Below are 19834 nucleotides of genomic sequence, written 5' to 3'. Positions count from 1 at the left end.
TTTGAGTCGGTGGGCCGAATTTACGAGATGCGGTTGATGATGGACTTTGATGGGAAAAATCGAGGCTATGCATTCGTGATGTATACCCAGAAGCACGAGGCCAAGCGTGCAGTCCGAGAGCTCAACAACTACGAGGTGCGTCCAGGCCGGCTGCTGGGCGTCTGTGGTAGTGTGGACAACTGTCGCCTCTTCATCGGGGGCATCCCAAAAACCAAGAAACGCGAAGAAATTATGGAGGAAGTTTCCAAGGTGACAGAGGGTGTGTTGGATGTCATCGTGTATGCCAGTGCTGCTGACAAGCTGAAGAACCGTGGCTTTGCTTTTGTGGAGTACGAGTCACACCGCGCAGCTGCCATGGCTCGCAGAAAGCTCATGCCTGGACGTATACAGGTACATCAACACATACAAACCAACAAGCACCCATAAACGTACTTACAAACATTATACAGTGTAGCTTGAAAGTATGTAAACCCTTTAGACATCCAAATCATAATGTGTAAAACACCCTTTCCAAATACTGAACACGGACAAAAAGAGAGATATTTTCCATTATGCAATTCAACAACTGTGCTTTATTTTACATAAACTGAAAATGCAATGCATGCAAAAGTATGTGAACCCTTCTGCTAGTAGCTTGTGGCTCATCCTTTTCCAGCTATTAGACCAAAAGTCTTCTGTAACCTTTAACCAGTCTCTCATATCTGTTTCTGGGGATTTTTGCCCACTCCTTGCAGAACTCAGCCACTTGAGAAAGGTTGGAGGGACACTTGGCTTCTTCTTCAGGTCTTGCAACAACATCTCATCAGAGTTGTTGTGATATTGAATTGAGCAATTGATGAAACATATGTCTGACATTTTGTACATGTAGAAACTGGTGATGATGCAATGAGAAAACCATGGTAAACAACAGAAACACCTGAACTACTCAAGGGGTTCACATACTTTCAAGCAGCACTGTATATGCTCAGACACTTTATTCATACATGTTCTCCTTTATTTAAAGTAATGTTTATGTACACTGCGTACAAACAAAAAAGCAAAATTCTGTTCTGCTATAGTAGGCCTACCACAGGAAGACGATATAGGAGAGAGAGAGAGAGACAGAGAGAGAGAGAGAGACAGACAGAGAGAGAGAGAGAGAGAGAGAGAGAGAGAGAGAGAGAGAGAGAGAGAGAGAGAGAGAGAGAGAGAGAGAGAGAGAGAGAGAGAGAGAGAGAGAGAGAGTTAAAGACGGATAGAAAGTGAAGTTCATCAGATTGTGCTAAACTTTTTTCCAGCTGTGGGGTCATCAGATTGCCGTGGACTGGGCAGAGCCTGAGATTGACGTGGACGAAGACATCATGGAAACTGTGAAAATCCTGTACGTCCGTAACCTGATGATGGAGACCTCAGAGGAGACCCTGCGCCGCATCTTTGGCCAGTTCAACCCCGGCTGTGTGGAGCGCGTCAAGAAGATCCGAGATTACGCTTTTGTGCACTTTGCCAGCAGAGATGATGCGGTTGTCGCCATGGACAACCTCAATGCCACAGAGATTGAAGGGTCTTATATTGAGGTGACCCTGGCCAAGCCAGTGGATAAAGAACAGTATACTCGCTACCAAAAGGCTACTAAGGGTTCAGGCGGCAGCACGGTACCAAGTGAGAGCAGCCAGCAAGGTTATGTGTATCAGTGTGACCCGTACACACTGGCATACTACGGCTACCCCTACAGCACTCTCATCGGGCCCAACCGAGAATACTTCAACAAAGGTAAATCCTACAGTAGAAAGAACATATTGTCAAAAATAACTCCACAGCAATGGTTTATACTGTATGACATGCATGTAACATGTTTACACTACTGGGTCATACTGCACTACCAACTACCCTATTTAAGAACTGCACTGCATAGAATTGACTGCACAGTCACGTTCCCCTTCTTTAGAAAGAAAGATACAAAACATCCAGACTACATAAGCATATTTTTGTCCTTGGTGTAAGCCCTTAAATACTGCAGCTTTAAACAACAGCACATTCTCATATGACTGCCCCTTTAGTGCCGTCTTGAAGCTAAACAGAAAGTGCACCAGCAGAGGTAAGATAATTCAGTCTGCAGTAATCATTGCTCATGCAGATCCAATAGATCACAGTTGGACGTGACAAATGAAAGCATTGATCTGGGATGCACAACTGTGATCTAGTAAAAAAAAAAATCTGACAGATCATTAGTTGTCCGGGTGACGGTTTGCTCAGCCAATCATCTTCTTGGGTATAGAGAGGGAGATGCAAGCGGGACAAATTTCTCTTCATTTGACTGACTCCATACTTCATTCCACCTCATGTCTAACTTAACCAGGTCCAGATATTAGTCTACCGGTATGTTACTGTTCCATTCCTCATCTCATGTACTGCCTCCTTGTTAAAAAAAATCACTCCTTACTTAAAAAATAGCCCGTCATATCATCACTTCTGGGTCATGTTGATTTTGGTTTTGTAATCTTAAAGACCCAGTCTCAGGTTTCTTCTATCATGTTCTGCTGTTCTAGCAGGGAAATTGAGAATGACTGTACAGGTTTTGGGGGGAAAACAAAGACAGCCGGTTAAGCTCATGTTCTAGCATAACAAAATCAGGTTACGGTGTCTTGGGGACTACAATGATTTTCAGAATCTTGATAGAAGTATTACTTGCTGATTCAAGAAAAGTAAAAGGCGGGTGGGCGATGACTCTCACTTTGTGGCCCACATTGCACGGCAGTTGTTAGCATGATGCTAGTATGTTTGGTATTTTTGGCATAAAGGCCCTGGTAGTCGATTTGGCCTATTGCCATCTGAATAGGTAACCTAATAATAAATCTTGCCAATGGCTGCCAATGTTCTAAGATGCATTCAAAGTGAAGTGATTAATGTCTATGCAAATCATGGTTCTTTAACAGACATTAGCTATGAAAATGACTGTTTAAATTTGCACTGCATTTTGAATATTAATTAAAAAATGTAACCAAACAAACCTGTTAGTGAGGTTCGCTATGATGTGTCAATAAAAATCCAAATAATTGACAATGTTCCTAAAGATTGTGCTTGCCAAGATTAAGAGTATAACTTACAGAGTCATTTTGGATTGAAGTAGGAAAATGGAATGTGCAAACATTTTATTTTACTATAATGTTTAAAGATTTGGTTGTACCAAATTAAATTAGATCATAATATTGACATGAGATTGACATGCATACATTTCACATATACAATTACAAACAGTTTGATGTGATAGGGCAAAGAACAAACTGAAACACAAAGCCCCTAATAGTACCAACAGCCATTCTGCACCTTTCCTTCCCATCCTGTTTTACGTACTGTATGTCTGTAAGCGTCACTTCTTATGGACATGTGGACGCAAATGAATTCCGTTTGCCTAACTGTGTGTGTTTGTGTGTATGTGTCTGTGCGTCTGTGCACTTTTGTGCATGTGTATGTGTGTCTGTGCTTGTGTGTGGATGTCTGCACTTTTGTGTGTGTGTGTGTGTGTGTGTGTGTGTGTGTGTGTGTGTGTGTGTGTGTGTGTGTGTGTGTGTGTGTGTGTGTGTGTGTGTGTGTGTGTGTGTGTGTGTGTGTGTGTGTGTGTGTGTGTGTGTGTGTGTGTGTGTGCTTCTATGTGGATGTCTGCACTTTTGTGTGTGCGTGTTTGTGTATTCAGCAGCTTCAACAGTGAGGGGCCGTGGTAGAGCAGGTGTGGGCACCCGTAACCCCGGCCCACGAGGGTCCTACCTGGGTGGGTACTCAGCAGGGCGTGGCATCTACAGCCGCTACCATGAAGGCAAGAATCGGCAGCCAGACAAACCCTACGAACTCACCCCAGGCCTTGAGCTCACAACTGTTAATACTGTTGGCATGAAACCTGCCACAGGTTAGTCAGCCACTCGTTCATTTAAATGACACTGGCAGCCATTTTCACTGTCAAACATATGACTGTGAATGAAAGTATATGTTTTGCTGTGATTAGAAGCAGCACTTTATTCTTTCAATATGTTGCCCTTTGGTAATGGGTTTACAGTATCAGATACAAATGAAGTACACGCATTAATGCTGCTTCATTACCTTATATAGTCTGTCAATAGAGGTATGCATTGCGGTTTTATTGTGCTCCTGAGGTCACAATACAGATTTCTCCTCAGGGTCCTCTAGCAGTCTCTGTCTCCCCAAAAACATGGCACAAAGGGTTTAGGCTGTCAGCATTGGCCGCTCTCTCTGCTGCTCCCTGTTGGAAGAAAGATCATTCGCGGCTCTGTCTTTTTTGCTCCCATGACTATGCTACCATACGATTATTTCTGCATGGACGCTCAGCTGATCACACTTTTGTAAGAAAGCGAATTATGCTAAATCATACACTAAGAGGTATAATCACTAAATCAGCATTAGCCTTGAGCCATTGGAAACAACAATGTGTATGTGTGTGTCTCAGAAACATGGAGGATTAATCCAAGTCACACTTTGCGTCTTGCTTTAAAATACTCTTAACTTTCTTACACTCGCCCTCTGTCACGGCACTCTCCACCCATTATCTGTAAAGTCCCACAGAGAATTAAAGAAACCAAGGTAGAAGGAAATGGGAAGAAAGACAGTGCCAAGTAATGGAACACCATGTATTCATGGGTTCATCCAGTAACTGGATATGTCTTCCTTTTATTTTTGCTTAGGGTGCCTTGCCTTTTGACTATTTCTTTCCGGTCCGAATTTTGTTTTATTAAATTGATTGTAATTTGACATTGACATTAGGTCTTGTTTTATTCCAGCGGTGGCTCTGCCGGCTTTGGGAGGGCAGTATCCCGTCTTCTCTACCGCTGGCGCTCCGAAGCTGATGGATGATGGCAAGGTGCACGGAGTGGAGCATCTCCTCAACCCCCTCACCTTGCAGCATGATCCTTCTGCTACGACTGCTGTCCTTCCTTCCGTCTCAACACCACCTCCCTTTCAGGTACGCAATAGATACACTTTGCTGAAACATATACATGCACACAAGCAGGGCTCTAAATTCACTTTTTTCATCACCAGCCAAAGTGGTTAGTGGATGTTAATCTCACTAGCAAAACGCACACTCTCTAATGTGCGAAAGTGGCTAGTAAGTTGGGTCTTTTCTACCAGCCAAACTGAAATGTCACCAGCTTTTAGCCAGTTGGCTGGTGTTCATTTAGAGCCCTGCACACATCACGTATGTGGGTAGATGGTAGACGGATAAGTCCGATTGCTCCCATGTAAAACTGACAGACTGCTTGTGTTCATCTTGTGCCTACAGGGTAGGCCTATCACTCCAGTGTATGCCATGGCCCACAACATGCAGCGCATCCCCACCGCTGGCCTATACAGTGCAGCAGGCTACGTTCCACTTACTGCTCATACTGCTAACACAGCTGCTCTGGCAGCTCTGCAGAAGAATGCTGCTGTGGCCGCAGCCTACGGAGGCTACGGCTACGTCCCTCAGGCGTTTCCTGCAGCCACTTTTCAGGTGCCCCTCCACGACGTGTACCAGACCTACTGAAACACAGCACACAACCACAACATAAGTAATAGGCTACCGGTACTTTCTTGGAGTGCTTAAAAAGTAACTGAAAGTAATGAATGAAGAAATAGCTCATGAATAAACAAAAGTGCCAGACCCTCTCCTGATGTTAAGTTTTACACAATTGATGTGAAGTAATGTAAGTTGTCTTCACTAACCCAGCACAAAGCCTCATCCATGATATATTTGAAATTGCAAGCACAGTACAGTATCCAATGTATACTGTATATGTACTGATACTGAGTTGCTTTTTTAATCTGGTACGTATTGTTTTCCCCTACGCACTACTTTCTGTAGTCTTGCCATCATGAACACTGAAGGACAAGTAGTATTTATGAAGAGTAGAACACTGTATTTATGAGCCACTCTTTGGGGTAGACTTTTTTCCTTGTTGTTGAATTTTGTTCGATATAACTTAGAAAAAAACTTATGTCAAAGTCTCAAGGAACTACTGACACGAAACAAAAAACCAAGCGAATTCTGCTGTGTTTATGCAGAGATTTTATCACAAATATTTTGACTTTTCATGCTCGAGTCATCTTCCGTCCACTGGATGAACCTGTTCTGCTTTAGCTTGACTTCTATACACTTTTCCTTTCTGTTATTCTTATTGCTGTTATTAACGTTTGTTTTGTATTTGTTTGTCCTGGTTTTAATAGATGATGTATGAAGCTGTATATCCTGGAAAATGTCTTGTGAGACCATGTGCCATGTGTCTTAGAAAAGCTGGAAAAACAACTGTACATTTAGCATAAATTATATGCAAAGCAACAACATTTCAGTCTTTCCATAAACTTTCAAACGTGCCTGTTTTCCCATAAACACCTTTTTAAGTTTTTTTTCCCCAAGTAGGAAATTTACAGATTAAGTGCAGTTCTCAGTCTTGAATCTTAATTAATGACATGACATGCAGAGGCTGTCTTCACTTATTTCTCCCAGGTATATTTGGAGTGGACAAAGTGATTCCCACCAGCAGTGTGCCACGTCCACCATTTCCCTACCTGAGCTTAGACCACCAAGGTTTTTTAACCTTGTCTCATTATTTGACTATAGTACACATGGGAAAGACCATAACATTTAAACAATGTGGCACATGACAAAATATATTTACTGACTGAATGATGTTAAAAACAGGTTTAGATGTAGATTTAACACTGAGTTGGTAACTTGAGTATTTCACAATGGTGAATCCTTGTGAAGAGCACTTTTTTCTGGTGAAATGAATCCCGTGTGTGGGTTGTGACATCTTTCCCCCAGCTGATCACAGCAGTAACTTTAGCATGACCTCAGGCAGCTGCAGAGCAGCTCATCTGAGCTGATCAGCCACAGCGACTGAAGACCCAGCATTCACTCATTGTTTTCCCTCCGTGCAGGGTATTGCTGTATTCTTTATTGTGCTTCCCCATACTACTTTGACACACAGAGCGCTCACTTTTTGGATCTTGACAGTTTTCTGGAATGTAGAAACTATAACTGGATTTATGCAGCCTGCTATCATTTGAAGTTGAAGAGCCACTAGGCCTATCCATAAGGGTCCTTATTTGTACTACTGGATGTCAGATATGTGTGTGTGTGTATGTGTGTGGGTAGATTGTTTGTATAATTGAGGGTGTCCCATTGTGTGTGGGCATCTAGTCTATCTTGAGTAGCCACTGTGATGAATACACTGTAAGAATGGAGAAATACTGGTTATATTGTACACCACTAGGAAGAGATTTATCTCCCCTTTAGCAGTAACAGATTGTGTACCCGTGAAACACCTTTTTCATGCTTTACATTGTTGTGTTTCCATCCCATTAAATGGCACAGAAGTTAACAGTGTATATCAGAGGACAGATCCTTAGTCGCCTTAGTCACCTCTAAGACTCTGATCATGTATCAAGACTTTTCACACACCTCTTATCTTTTTACGTTTCACATAAAAACACAGAACTACTTCATGAAACTAATTTTAAAGCTCACTCCACATACTCACATCATTGTCAATGATTGTAGTCACCGAGACCTGATGAAGGACCATTTTTCACTGTGGACGTATACAAATTCACATTATCTCTCGCTCTCGCTCTTGCTCTCTCTCTCTCTTTCTCTCTCTCTCTCTCTCTCTCTCACACACACACACACACACACACACACACACACACAACTGAAGGGCTATTATCTGGCGTACTAGTCTGCCTTGCTCTATTATGGCAGTGTTGAAATTTGTTCTGTGGCCTTGTAAGACTAGTAGACTTGTTTATTATGAGAGAGAAAGGATATATATTTAATATATGCCTCAAATATGTGTATGAAGTAAGAGAAGCGATAATATATTTTAAGAGAATTGTTTTTTCTTTCATTTCCTTTCCATGCGCTTAATTTAGAGCTGAAGCAGTGACGCATAAAAACATGTCTGGTTTGCCAAAGTGTCCAATAGTGTGTTAGCCAAGAGTTTGGTGATGGAAAGGATGGATATCAGAGTTGAGAAACAGGTGATTGACTAGCCTGGGGTGCATTTCTTGAAACCACAGTTGGTAACTATGAGAGCTACTTTGTTGATTGCAATGCAATTTCCCATTGGCAACTACCCAAGTTGCTAACCGGCTAGCATGTACACTTTCAAAAACACAACCCAGGTGAGGTTGCAGGAAGTGGGCAACCATTTTCCTATTCCCACTATTACCTCACTCATATGTACATCCTCCTCACCAACAGTTTTCACTTGAAGTGCTAATATGCCCTGTTTTGGCTACTTCAGAGTATAAAATAAAAAATGAAAATAAAAATAAACAAACAACATTTATTTAGTGAGAGTTTTTCAAAAGATTGTAGTGCATAAGGGTTTTTTAGAGTGCCTTATTGCCAAATGTTTTAGAATTTTTCTTTGTGGAACTATTTTCTATCATGCAATGTTTGTTAAAGCTTATTTGGCATTTATGTATTTATAGTGGTAAAATAGTTGAATAAAGCATTTTCAAAAAGACAAAATGAATGTGTGTGTTTGACTTCAGATCCTACAGAAATGTTGGCAGTCATTTAAAGTGATACTGTCCCATTTTTGGAAATAAACGTATTTTACACCTCCCCTTGAGTGAAATAATAGGGTTTTACCGTTTTACTGTACTTTCAATCATTTTGTAGCTATGGCAGTGCAAATTTTACCTCCAAGCTAGCTGTTAACTTTGAGTCCTATGAGACCAGTTAGCCGCCAGCTGGTCTCATAGGACTAAATGTTAACTGCTAGCATGAAGGTAAAATCTGCACTGCCATACCCAGAGAACGGTTGAAAGTACAAGAGAACTGTAAAACCCTATTATTTAACTCAAGGGGAGGTGTCAAATAAGCTTATTTAAAAAAAATGGGACAGTATCACTTTAAGTGATCAGTTTGCCGTTAAGTTGTGCAATGTAAACACAGCAGCACCAGGTTGCCACCCCTACGGGCCTATTAAAGAGCATTACATTTTGGACATGGATTCTCTTTGAGAATCAGATAATAAATCTATTTCAAACAAAGTGCTGCATGAAAGAGCATTTATTTGCTCAAAGGATTTGAAATAATATGTTTTCACAACATGATGATCACAGTTTTTTTTTACTTTTGTTGTCATTGGTTTTCTGAAAACTTACTAAGTAAAGAAAGTAAAGTCCATAGCTCAAGAAGCACAAAAGGCTCATGCTGGTACATAACACTGAATAGTTATTATTAGTATCAACACTGTCCTGCAACAGGCCCTTAGAGTCAGTCAAAAGTGTATTGTAGTATTTTGCTGCGGTCTACTGAGGCATGTAGATGTATTTGTACTAAACATAGACTCGTCGCTTGCAATGACTTTACAAATGACTACGAAAACATCCACCAACGGAAAACAACAGAGTCAGAAAAAAAATCGGACTCTGTTGGTGGATGTTGAAGTGCATATTGTCACCAGGCTAGGCAGGCAGCCGCTTAGGGCCCCCAAGCCCCTAGATAGTGAATAACAGCCCACACTTTACTACAGTATCGGTAATGTTTGGTCAAATGTTTTTATTTCATATTTGCTTGGGGCCCCAGCTGACCCTGGAGTCGCCTCTAGGTCACATCATTTGAGGAAGTCATTTTCAGAGAACCATAACCTTTTGAAAATACAAATATGTGCAAACATTTCCTTAATTCTCTTCACAATCTCTTCTTTTTAAAATATAGATTTTACTCATCTTATGGTATGTACCACTGGCTTTGTCCTTTGGAGATGCTCCATCTGCTGGCCAACATTACTCCTCAAGTCACAAAAAAGAGAAAAGGGAATGCTTCACTGGGTCCTGTATCCAGTTTATAAAAAAGGGTGCTCATCAAAAAGAACTTGGGCGTCCAAACTTCAATGAAAAGATAAAAAACACTATTTGAGGTACTCCTTACTAAAGTTTAAAAAGCCTTTATTAAATACTGGCTACATGCCTACGCGTTTCGACCCATTGTCTTCATCAGGGCATGCCAAACAATTGCAGGTGAAAGGTATATTACTCCTCAAGTATTGTAAAATGAACATGACAATGGTATTTTTACAAAAAAAGATAGTGTGTATATTCAAGAAAGCTTAGTGCAATATTTTTACATTCCTACAAGGGGTACATCATGGGATGCTCTGACATGTTTTTCTAGATTTCAGAGGTCTAACAGTGATGACCGTCTGCATGACAGTATCATGCAATTTTCTCTGGGAATTTTTCTCTAACTCCCATTACATTTGTACTCAACCAATCTCTTTCCTCTAATTCACCAGTTAGGGCTTGTCACCGTTTTATCATTATTCCTGTTACCCTCAAATTTTGAAACATCCGTGATCCTTGGGGTCAATTTGACCCCAACCACTTAAATGTCTACAAAATCAGTAGAAAACAACACTTTGACACATATTTATCTCTCAGATATGTATTATTGATCTGTTGGTGACATAAAAAGTCCTTTAAATATATCCTAGCACCCCCACACATAGCCCACACACCAAAAAACTTAATCCATGACTAGGCGAAATTTTGAGAAAATGGCAATAAAATGTCATTAATTGGTCTAAAAACAGATGGACACATATTATTGAAATTTTAGTGGCTCCATATACGCCCTAAATATGTATTTCTATTACTTATAACATTTGAAAAGAAAAAACAAATTTGATTATCAAGGATAGTATCTGTCTACTACCATATGGGTCAATTTCACCCTAAAATAAATATACATATTCCCAAACATTCAGAAGGTTTTCTAAGTCCAACATTCTTGAATCTTTGAATGTTTGAATGTGTATTTATAACACAGGTATAATAGTTAGGTAAGAACATGGATACATTGCCAACCAAACGAGTTTTGGGAACATCATAGAAAATCATTGTTATCATTATTTCTGCGCTTGAATTAGTGTGCATATGAGGAAGAAAAGGTTTGCATGTGCTCCTTGTAGACACATTGCATGTTCATGGTAGTGGGGTAAGGTTTGAAGGAACAGGGCTAGCAACTTGTATTCTATGTTTACTTCTATTCACTATTCATGCCCACTGGAGAACTTGGTATGGACGTCAATGTGTATGTCCTTCACAAAAGTTACAGCGGTTGCTGTTCCTGGAAGGTCCTGCCTCCTCTATGTCAGGTAGCACCAGTTTATAACCAATGCTGCAGACCATCATGTCAATTTGGAACAGCATACTGAACAGAGGAGAAGACCTGCACCATTATATCTCTCAACATAGCAAACAACCTTGAGATCGCATCCATCTAAAGAAGTACAACGGCTTGTCACCATCAGAACAGTCCATTTCAGTCTTTGGATCACAATCATAAAGCTTCTCTTCAAATATACCATCACTTATAATTATGTATGCTGGGCACAGAACAGCATGCACAGCAATGCACACTATATGTGGCCCATCTTATGCTAGTGTGTGTGTGTGTAGTGGGAGGGTGCAAAAGTAGGCTAGCTCCCAGGGTACAGGGTTGGGGGGGGGGAGTTGCTGTGGGGGTGCTATGATGCTGCTATGGGTACAACAATGTTCAGATGGTGGATTTTGTCAAAATGTCAAAACTGTAGTAGCCACCACTGTCCAAAATGTTGCCGTGAATCAGTTTTAGGCCTCCCCCATATCATTACTATTTTTATTTATCAGGGCCCAAACAAAAGCAAAATGGTCAGAAGAAACATGTCTGAATAGCTTATTTTCATGTATTTCACATTATCTAAACAGATTTCAACATTTATTTGCAAAATATGGATGTTCCATTTATGTTTTATACACTTGAAAGCATTGGGGTCAAATTGACCCCAAGGAACACGGGTGTAACCAAAATGTGTACAGCACTTAGGAAAAACATTTTTGTGGAAATTTCAGTTTTTTCACATTTATCCCATCTATTTAGGAAAAGTCATCAAAGATGAGGCAGAAGAAATATGTACTTCATGTATTTTTCAGGTGTTAAACATTGAATGGGGTCAAATAGACCCCAAGGATAACAGGAGGGTTAAATGAATTAGTTTATTCACGAGACCAGGTCACATAAAGTCATATGGTATCAGAAAGCAACACAAGGGGGCAGTGTTTCAGCATATGAGCAATAACGTTCAGGAAGTCTTTGAAAAGGATCATGGGAGGATGTCAGGTTTGTAGATACAGAGATATGTAAACTGTCAGTGTTGCAGAACAGCAGAAATATAAGCTTGTGTCGTTTGTAGTCATGCCAGATACTTTTGTGTGTGTGTGTGTGTGTGTGTGTGTGTGTGTGTGTGTGTGTGTGTGTGTGTGTGTGTGTGTGTGTGTGTGTGTGTGTGTGTGTGTGTGTGTGTGTGTGTGTGTGTGTGTGTGTGTGTGTGTGTGTGTGTGTGTAGAAGAGTGGGAGGGGGGGCAAACACCAACTTATTAAGTATGCATGATGGCTAGGAGATTGAGGACTCTTGGACTTTCTCACTGTTAAGTATCTCTCTCTATCTCTCTGTCTCTGTGTCTCTCTCTCTCTCTCTCACACACACACACACACACACACACACACACACACACACACACACACACACACACACACACACACACACACACACACACACACACACACACACACACACACACACACACACACACACACACACACAATGTACGAATTAAAATAAATAAATAACACTTCTAGTAACCTAATATTGTATTTTTCAAGTCATATATGTGTATATGTGTTCAGTGCCATATATGCAACAATATGCTCTGTGTCTGAAGTGATACTGATGAAGTACATTTCTTGTGATATTCAGTCAACCAAACTGCTGTATGAGAATGCACCCTGATCATAAAACTATCTTTACCAAAAAAAGAGGTTCAAAATAGCATTCAAATGGTGGTTTATTTTCACTGCTGTGGCTCCATCACATCAGCATGAATTGCTGTTTTACAGAACTGGTTAACACGGCCTCTGACCGATTTCCTGTATGTTCTTTATTGTAAACATGGTCATATTACACCTCAATTTACAGTGTAAAATAGGATTTCCAGTTCAGGTCATTTGGCTTGACCAATGACAAGGATACTCATCAGAAAGACCATGATGAAGAAGATCCACATGAAAAAGCGATCCATCACCTTGGCGACCTTCTTCCACTCGGCACCCTTCGCCTGGTGTGACCGTTGCTCCCTGAAACAGTTGGCGATGTACTCAATGTTCCGCACAACTTTCTGTGGCATTCCACAAGTGCAGTTCCCACGAGCCGTGGCCCCGTGCTGATAACTGTTGCTACTTCTGTAAGCGCTCTCATGGCTGAAGTCATTTCCTTGGCTGTAGCCATAGGCCTGGAGTTTCTCAGGGATAGACAAATCACTGACCTTAAGTTTCTCCTCTAGTGGATCATAGGCAGCAGGTATGTGGACGTTTGAGTCTCGCATGATATGTGGCATAGATGGTTCTCGCCTTCTCCTGTCCTCTCCCCTCTGTGGCCCAGTCCTTTGGACGTGGGCCACTCGCCGGCTGTCACTGAGGTTGTTGTGGTGATTGTGATGGCGGTAATTCCCACTGTCCTGACAGTGATTGTAATGTCCATTATAGTGGCCGTTCTCAAGGTAGTGGTTGCCATAGTAAGCGTCGTCGTGATAAACTCCGCTCATGGGCTCATCGGTGTAGAGAGGACTGCTGCCCACGTCAGGGGAGGTGCAGTTTTCGCCCACCTCATACACAAAGCACAGCTTGGCCAAGTAATCAATGATGAGGATTTTCGCCCAGTGAGGAACTGGTTTTGCTTCTGCTCCACAGAAATGAATGTTCATGATGAAGATGGTCAGCGATGTGGATGCTGTGATCATCGTCATTGTTGCTATGTAGTACTTCCCTTAAGAATTTACACACACACGCACACAAAGAGAGAGAGAGAGAGAGAGAGAGAGAGAGAGAGAGAGAGAGAGAGAGAGAGAGAGAGAGAGAGAGAGAGAGAGAAAGAAATATTAAGCACAAGTAACACTTTATTTTAGTGGTACATCTATTAGCACTAATACATACAATGTGCCTGTGTAAGTAATTTGTAGGCATGTACTAAGCAAAATCAAACATTTGTAAGGCATGTATTCGCGAATGTCTTGTTCATGCACAATAAGGGATTTATGAACAATTTAACCTTAGTAAGGACCCAGTAGGCCTTAGCTTTTGCTTATTACATGCCTTGCAACTTACTTGTGCAGGCAAAGTTCAAGAGAGTCTTTGTGCCCAAGCCCTCAGTAATGCAGGTGCAGGTGTGAGGCAGGAGAAGGTGAATCAATGAACAAAATTCAAAAGACATCGCACACTGCTCACTTTTCTTACTTTATTTTTCGGAGCGAACAACTTATTCAGGCATTAACAATGTATGTATTAGTACTAATAGATGTAACACTAAAATAAAGTGTTACCAAATAATAAAGCAATGATTTAATCTTTCCTTATCAACCATTGTGTTTAGTCTCAGTATCAGACAAAACACTAAAACATCCTTACCAATCAGCGGCACACTCTCTGACGGCGGCATGCTCTCAGCCACCATCAGCTGGAAGACGGTGAGGGCCAGCAGCACCGTGACGCCCAGAGACACCTTCTCTCCAGAGTCGGCCGGCAGGTAGAAGCCCAGCGGGGCCAGGAAGGAGATGAGGAAGCAGGGGAGCAGCAGGTTGAAGATGTAGAACAGGGAGCGGCGCTTCAGCTTCAAGGTGTAGGTGATGTCGGGGTAGGGGTCCGAGCAGCAGCCGTACATGATGACGTTCTTCTTGGCCGGCATGCCGTGGCACTCCCATTCCACGTTCTCCACAAAGTCGGACAGATCGCCAAATTGCTTGTCCTTGTCCAAGTTGATGTCAACCTGACAAGTTCATCATAATTGAGATGTTGTTTTGAGGAAAGGGTACTTGCACAAAATTAAATGGTCATGTCAAGTAAATTGTACTAGGATAGCAACATTTACAAAACAGCTGAGGGCAAAGTCGATAAATAATAATGTGTGCGTGTGCGTGTGCGTGTGTGTGTGTGTGTGCGTGTGCGTGTGCGTGTGCTGTGGTGGTGTGTGTGTGTGGGGGGGGGGGGGGTTGTTAAGGCCTGGGGTGAGATATTCATGTTTCTTTAGTGCAAGTGAGGAGACGAGCAGCCACATTCTGGTCCAACTGCAAGCGACTAAATTAATGCCAGTATACAGAGCATTGCAGTATTCCGGTTGGGATATAATAATAATTCAGTTATAAAGGCATGAATAGATCTCTCAAGCTCATACTGGGGTGGGGAGGCTGTAAAAAGCTTTTTTCAACTGCAGTGCTGCACTGGCCTGCTGTTCAAACTTAATACATGTTCTGTCAAAAATCATGCCCAGGTTTCTGACAAAAGGTCTAATGTTAGAGGCAAGAGAGCTGAGAGCAGAAGTGGAACAAGCCGGTGGAGTTTTACGAAAGATTAGTCTTTGTCTAATTTAGGTTGAGTAAATCTGCACTCATCAATGCCTTGATGTCAGCCAGGAATTTAGAAGAAGATGACGCACAGCCAGGAGCAGAATAAGACAGCATGGGGCCTCTAAACTACAGGCTGCTGTGGGGCCCACCAAAGACAAATTTCACAACAAATGTAGGGCCTGCATAGACAGTCATAACTACGAGCTAGGAATTACGGATAACATGTTTACCAACTGTACTGAACACAAAATATATTTATTCTATAATGCATCTTGTCACAATTCTGTAATTTTTCACTTTTGGCCAATCAGGGGCCCCCTGTCAGGTGGGGGCTCTTAGGCTGCAACCATATCTAGCCTGTGCATTAATCCGGCCCTGCACACAGCCTGCCTATTAACTTTGGACATCATTGGCAAAACAGTGGAAGGAGCTGTTTGTTTAACCAAGATTACTCCAAAGGTTTAATATACAATTGAGATCAAGTGAGGCCCATTGACACTGAATAGAGGGGACGCCGTGGGTTCTATTCTAAAGTGAGGTAACGGCGGGGTGGGAATAGACCCGGAAACCGGAGGGAAAAAACCTATTTTCCATTCATCTCTATAGGAGACTTGAAACAATGCATCTCCTTAGCAATTCTTGCCGTATCTACTCTATTTCGTGCAAACAGTAGTTTCCCGTCCGTTTCAAACAAGCCAAATATTTTTTGGGGCTGACCCTTTATTTTACAGCGCTTTTAAAATTGTTTAAATGACCAATGAGCAATGTTAGTTGATGTGCGTGACAGTGGAAATTCTTTTAGAATTCTTTTGATTGACAGTGAAACGCAACCGTCACCCTATCATCGCTTGTTCCCAGTGTTGCTAAAGTACGAATGTGGAAATTTAGGGTGGAAGAATCCTCGCAGATCAATCGCTAATGCATCAAAACCGATGAATCGAATACAATAAGCACACTGTCCATGTAGTATATACATCAGTGGTAGGGCCTAAAATAGAGCCTTGAGGAACACCATGTGTTTAACTGCGGACATTCTATTACATGCATATGTGTACTACTGCACAAATCATGAATTGATTAAAAGGTGCAGTATAGTGTCAAATGCCCAACTAGAGCACTCATATCAAGCAAACATTTCTTAATATGCATGTGAACAGGTTTTATAATACTCTGTGTTGGATAGAACAACATGCATTCATCTACATACCAACTTGCTTTTTAAATTTAGCAATGTACCTGATTTCCGTTGTATGTCCAGGAGCCAAAAGTGAGGCTGCAGCTTTGACTGTCAAAGGGGAAATAGTTGACATCCACCTTGCAGGAACTCTTAGTGATTGCAGGGGAGTCCCAGGTAATCTCACCATCATAACGCAGAACCACATTAGTCTCAGGAGGGCCTTCCTTATTCTCTTCATCAGCACTTTGAAAACATAAACACATTATAGAGAGTAAGGGGTTAATCTGTGTGTGTGTGTGTGTGTGTGTGTGTGTGTGTGTGTGTGTGTGTGTGTGTGTGTGTGTGTGTGTGTGTGTGTGTGTGTGTGTGTGTGTGTGTGTGTGTGTGTGTGTGTGTGTGTGTGTGTGTGTGTGTGTGTGTGTGTGTGTGTGTGTGTGCTTGTTGTAAAGTTCCATACTTGTTGTAAAGTACGATGTCAGGTCTCCAGACAAGTTCAGAGGGGATCCGGATGACCTCTAGGCCATCATACTCCTCTTTATCCCACCGCAGATATGCATCATGCCAGACCTGACGCACCCACAGGTAAGTAGTCAGGACCTGGTTACGCTCATCCTAAATAGTCACAAATAGAAAACACCAGGACATTGGATACCTATCAAGGCTGCCTAAAGTTTAGAGGGAAAAAACATGAAACTTTCATAGGAAGAGATTTGAGCCTTCTAACGTGGAATTCTTAATGCAACATTTTGGATTTACGTTGCATATATAACATTGTTGTTGTTTTTATTTTTGAGTATTGTTTGTAAGCCCTTTACCTGATTTGTGACCCCTTCTTTTTTATTTTACTTGAAATGATCAGAACAAGCAATACAAGATAGTAGTGCAAAACCTACAGTTAAGTAACATACAATGACTATAACAACATGTTGATACACTACAAAGGTTTCTAATTATTAGAGGTTAAAACAGTGCAAAATGTTCAGTAAAATGCATGAATAATAGTTGTTCATGTTGTTAAAAAATCATTTATACATAATTACAATTAATTGGATAATACATACATCAATCCCTTAAATTTAATTCATCATGCAAAACTAGAAATCTGAAATAGACAGTTTAGTACACACCCTTAATGTGAATTTCTCCATTCACTGTCATCACAACAGGAGGGTAACATATGCATGTGAAGCAGTCTGCACTGTAGACCAGACCAGGCCATGGTCACGCATAGACCACATCAAGTCTAAGTTGACTGCCCCCAAAGCACGCACGCACACACGCACACGCACACGCACACGCACACGCACACGCACACGCACACTCTCTCTCTCTCACACACACACACACACACACACACACACACACACACACACACACACACACACACACACACACACACACACACACACACACACACACACACACACACACACACACACACACACACACACACACACACACACACAGGCTTAGGTCTGCATGCATGCATTGAATTGCACATAGGTCTATCATAGACCAGCTAGCTATTTGATGTGGTCTTCTTTTGCACAGAGGTGACCGTGGCCTGATCTGGTGTGCCAGACCGCAGCATCTACAGCAGGGGTTCCCAACCTATTCCAACTTGGGGCCTACATGAAACGTTAACAATGTTTGGGGCCCACCTCACCCAGTAAACAATACATCTCAAATAAATAGTCAACAGCTACACAAACACTAATATTATTTAGATATTTAGAAAATGATTTCAAGGCCCACTCGGAACACTTTGAAGGCCCACCCGGAACACTTTGAAGGCCCACCAGAGGGCCCCGACCGACAGTTTGAGAATCACTGATCTACAGTCTCCACAGACATACAGTAGGTGCAATTCAGTGCATGCATGCAGGTCTAGCCTGTGTGTGTGTGTGTGTGTGTGTGTGTGTGTGTGTGTGTGTGTGTGTGTGTGTGTGTGTGTGTGTGTGTGTGTGTGTGTGTGTGTGTGTGTGTGTGTGTGTGTGTGTGTGTGTGTGTGTGTGTGTGTGTGTGTGTGCCTACCATATCTTTGATCTGGGACAGCGTGATCTGTAGCGTGACATTGAGGGCTTTATCTGTGTCGTCCACCGGCCGCAGAGCTGAGTTGTAATTGTCCATCAGATCATTCAGCAGCTTCTGTGCAAACCGCCCATGAGCCGGACTTCCCACTTGAAACACAGTTTGAGAACAAATGCATTTGTTACCTGAATAAATAACCTGCGGAAAGTGCTAGAAAGGGATAGTCTGGATACTTGTGCAAGTATAGAACTATGAGAATCAAATTAAAACCTTTTGTTTTAAGAGTGCTTTTCATTTGTTATATGTTAGATGTTTGTTATAAACATGTTACATGCTGGCTCACAGAGTAGTAGAGAGATGTCTCATTACCAAACGTGTTATTGAAACTTCTTCACCAGTTCAATGCAGTCTTAAAGAGAATGTTCAGCCTTCACAACTTACAAATTAATAATACTGTTACCATGTTTTTTTCTCAGGTTACCAAGAAACATGCTCAAGTGATATCTGACTCTACTACTTTATGTACCTGACAACTATTTCTATTAGCATTTCTCCCCAAAAAATACCCTAATCGTTTAGTTACAGGCATACCTGCACTCAGTCTTCTCTTTCAATAATTCACAGTGCGATCAGTACAGCCAGCGCCACAAAATCCATATGTGGTTGAAAATATATTGCATGTCTAAATGTAAGACGCAGGAATACACTGTTTTATGCTAGTGCATATGGTTGACCTACTTTTCGTTTTTGTGTCCATTAAATTATATAGGCACTACGGTATGGTTGTTCTAAGATTAATTGAACGGCCTACAATTGTACTTTGGGGCCTTGTCCTGTTGTTTGACTTAAGAATAAGCTTCATCACTGGTGGATAGAATTGTATATGTTATAAGCACACATTCCATTAGATACCATATTTATTATATAACAGCAAAACTACAAAAGGCAACAGAATAAAACTATGCAGCTTTGAGAGGTTATAGCTGTTGTGTTTCTTACCTTTCAGCAGTACACTAATCCATACCAATCTCACAAGGATCTTCATCTTGTAGCGCTATAAGAGGCCTTGCTGACAAAACTACATACAGAGGACATACTCATACAAACACATATCCCTTGAATCTCATATTGTTGGTTGAGGAAACGCGTCAAAGCCAAAAATGAACACATTCAGGCTCACCTCAAACAGTCAGCACAGAATGAAGTCTCAGG

At 41.5% G+C, this 19834-nt stretch overlaps 2 protein-coding genes across 5 annotated transcripts in view; one reads left to right on the top strand and one right to left on the bottom strand.

The window, feature by feature from the left end:
- Window positions 1-5626, top strand: part of rbm47 (RNA binding motif protein 47) — a 19335-nt gene extending 13709 nt beyond the window's left edge. For 3 of the 4 annotated variants that reach the window (XM_063218293.1, XM_063218292.1, XM_063218294.1), the window contains 5 exons: window positions 1-390; window positions 1278-1749; window positions 3671-3880; window positions 4767-4948; window positions 5267-5626. The exon at window positions 1-390 is cut by the window's left edge and continues 299 nt beyond it. In XM_063218293.1, coding sequence (XP_063074363.1) covers window positions 1-390; window positions 1278-1749; window positions 3671-3880; window positions 4767-4948; window positions 5267-5509 — 1497 coding nt within the window. In that variant the 3' untranslated portion in view covers window positions 5510-5626. The remainder of the gene's footprint in view (window positions 391-1277; window positions 1750-3670; window positions 3881-4766; window positions 4949-5266) is intronic. The other variant, XM_063218295.1, reaches the window with a different exon arrangement.
- Window positions 5627-12805: 7179 nt separating this feature from the next.
- chrna9a (cholinergic receptor, nicotinic, alpha 9a) lies at window positions 12806-19667 on the bottom strand. The gene is made up of 6 exons (XM_063218296.1): window positions 19622-19667; window positions 18626-18771; window positions 17049-17203; window positions 16651-16834; window positions 14480-14837; window positions 12806-13841 (listed from the first exon to the last, which is right to left on the bottom strand). The coding sequence occupies exons 1-6, from the start codon at window positions 19665-19667 to the stop codon at window positions 13021-13023; spliced, it is 1710 nt and encodes a 569-aa protein (XP_063074366.1). The 3' UTR covers window positions 12806-13020.
- Between the last annotated feature and the right edge of the window lie 167 nt (window positions 19668-19834).

The sequence above is a fragment of the Engraulis encrasicolus genome, chromosome 16, assembly GCF_034702125.1.
Source record: "Engraulis encrasicolus isolate BLACKSEA-1 chromosome 16, IST_EnEncr_1.0, whole genome shotgun sequence".
NCBI classification, from domain to species: domain Eukaryota; kingdom Metazoa; phylum Chordata; class Actinopteri; order Clupeiformes; family Engraulidae; genus Engraulis; species Engraulis encrasicolus.
The sequence above is the reverse complement of the archived record's forward strand: the minus strand, read 5'-3'. Positions and strand labels throughout refer to the sequence as shown.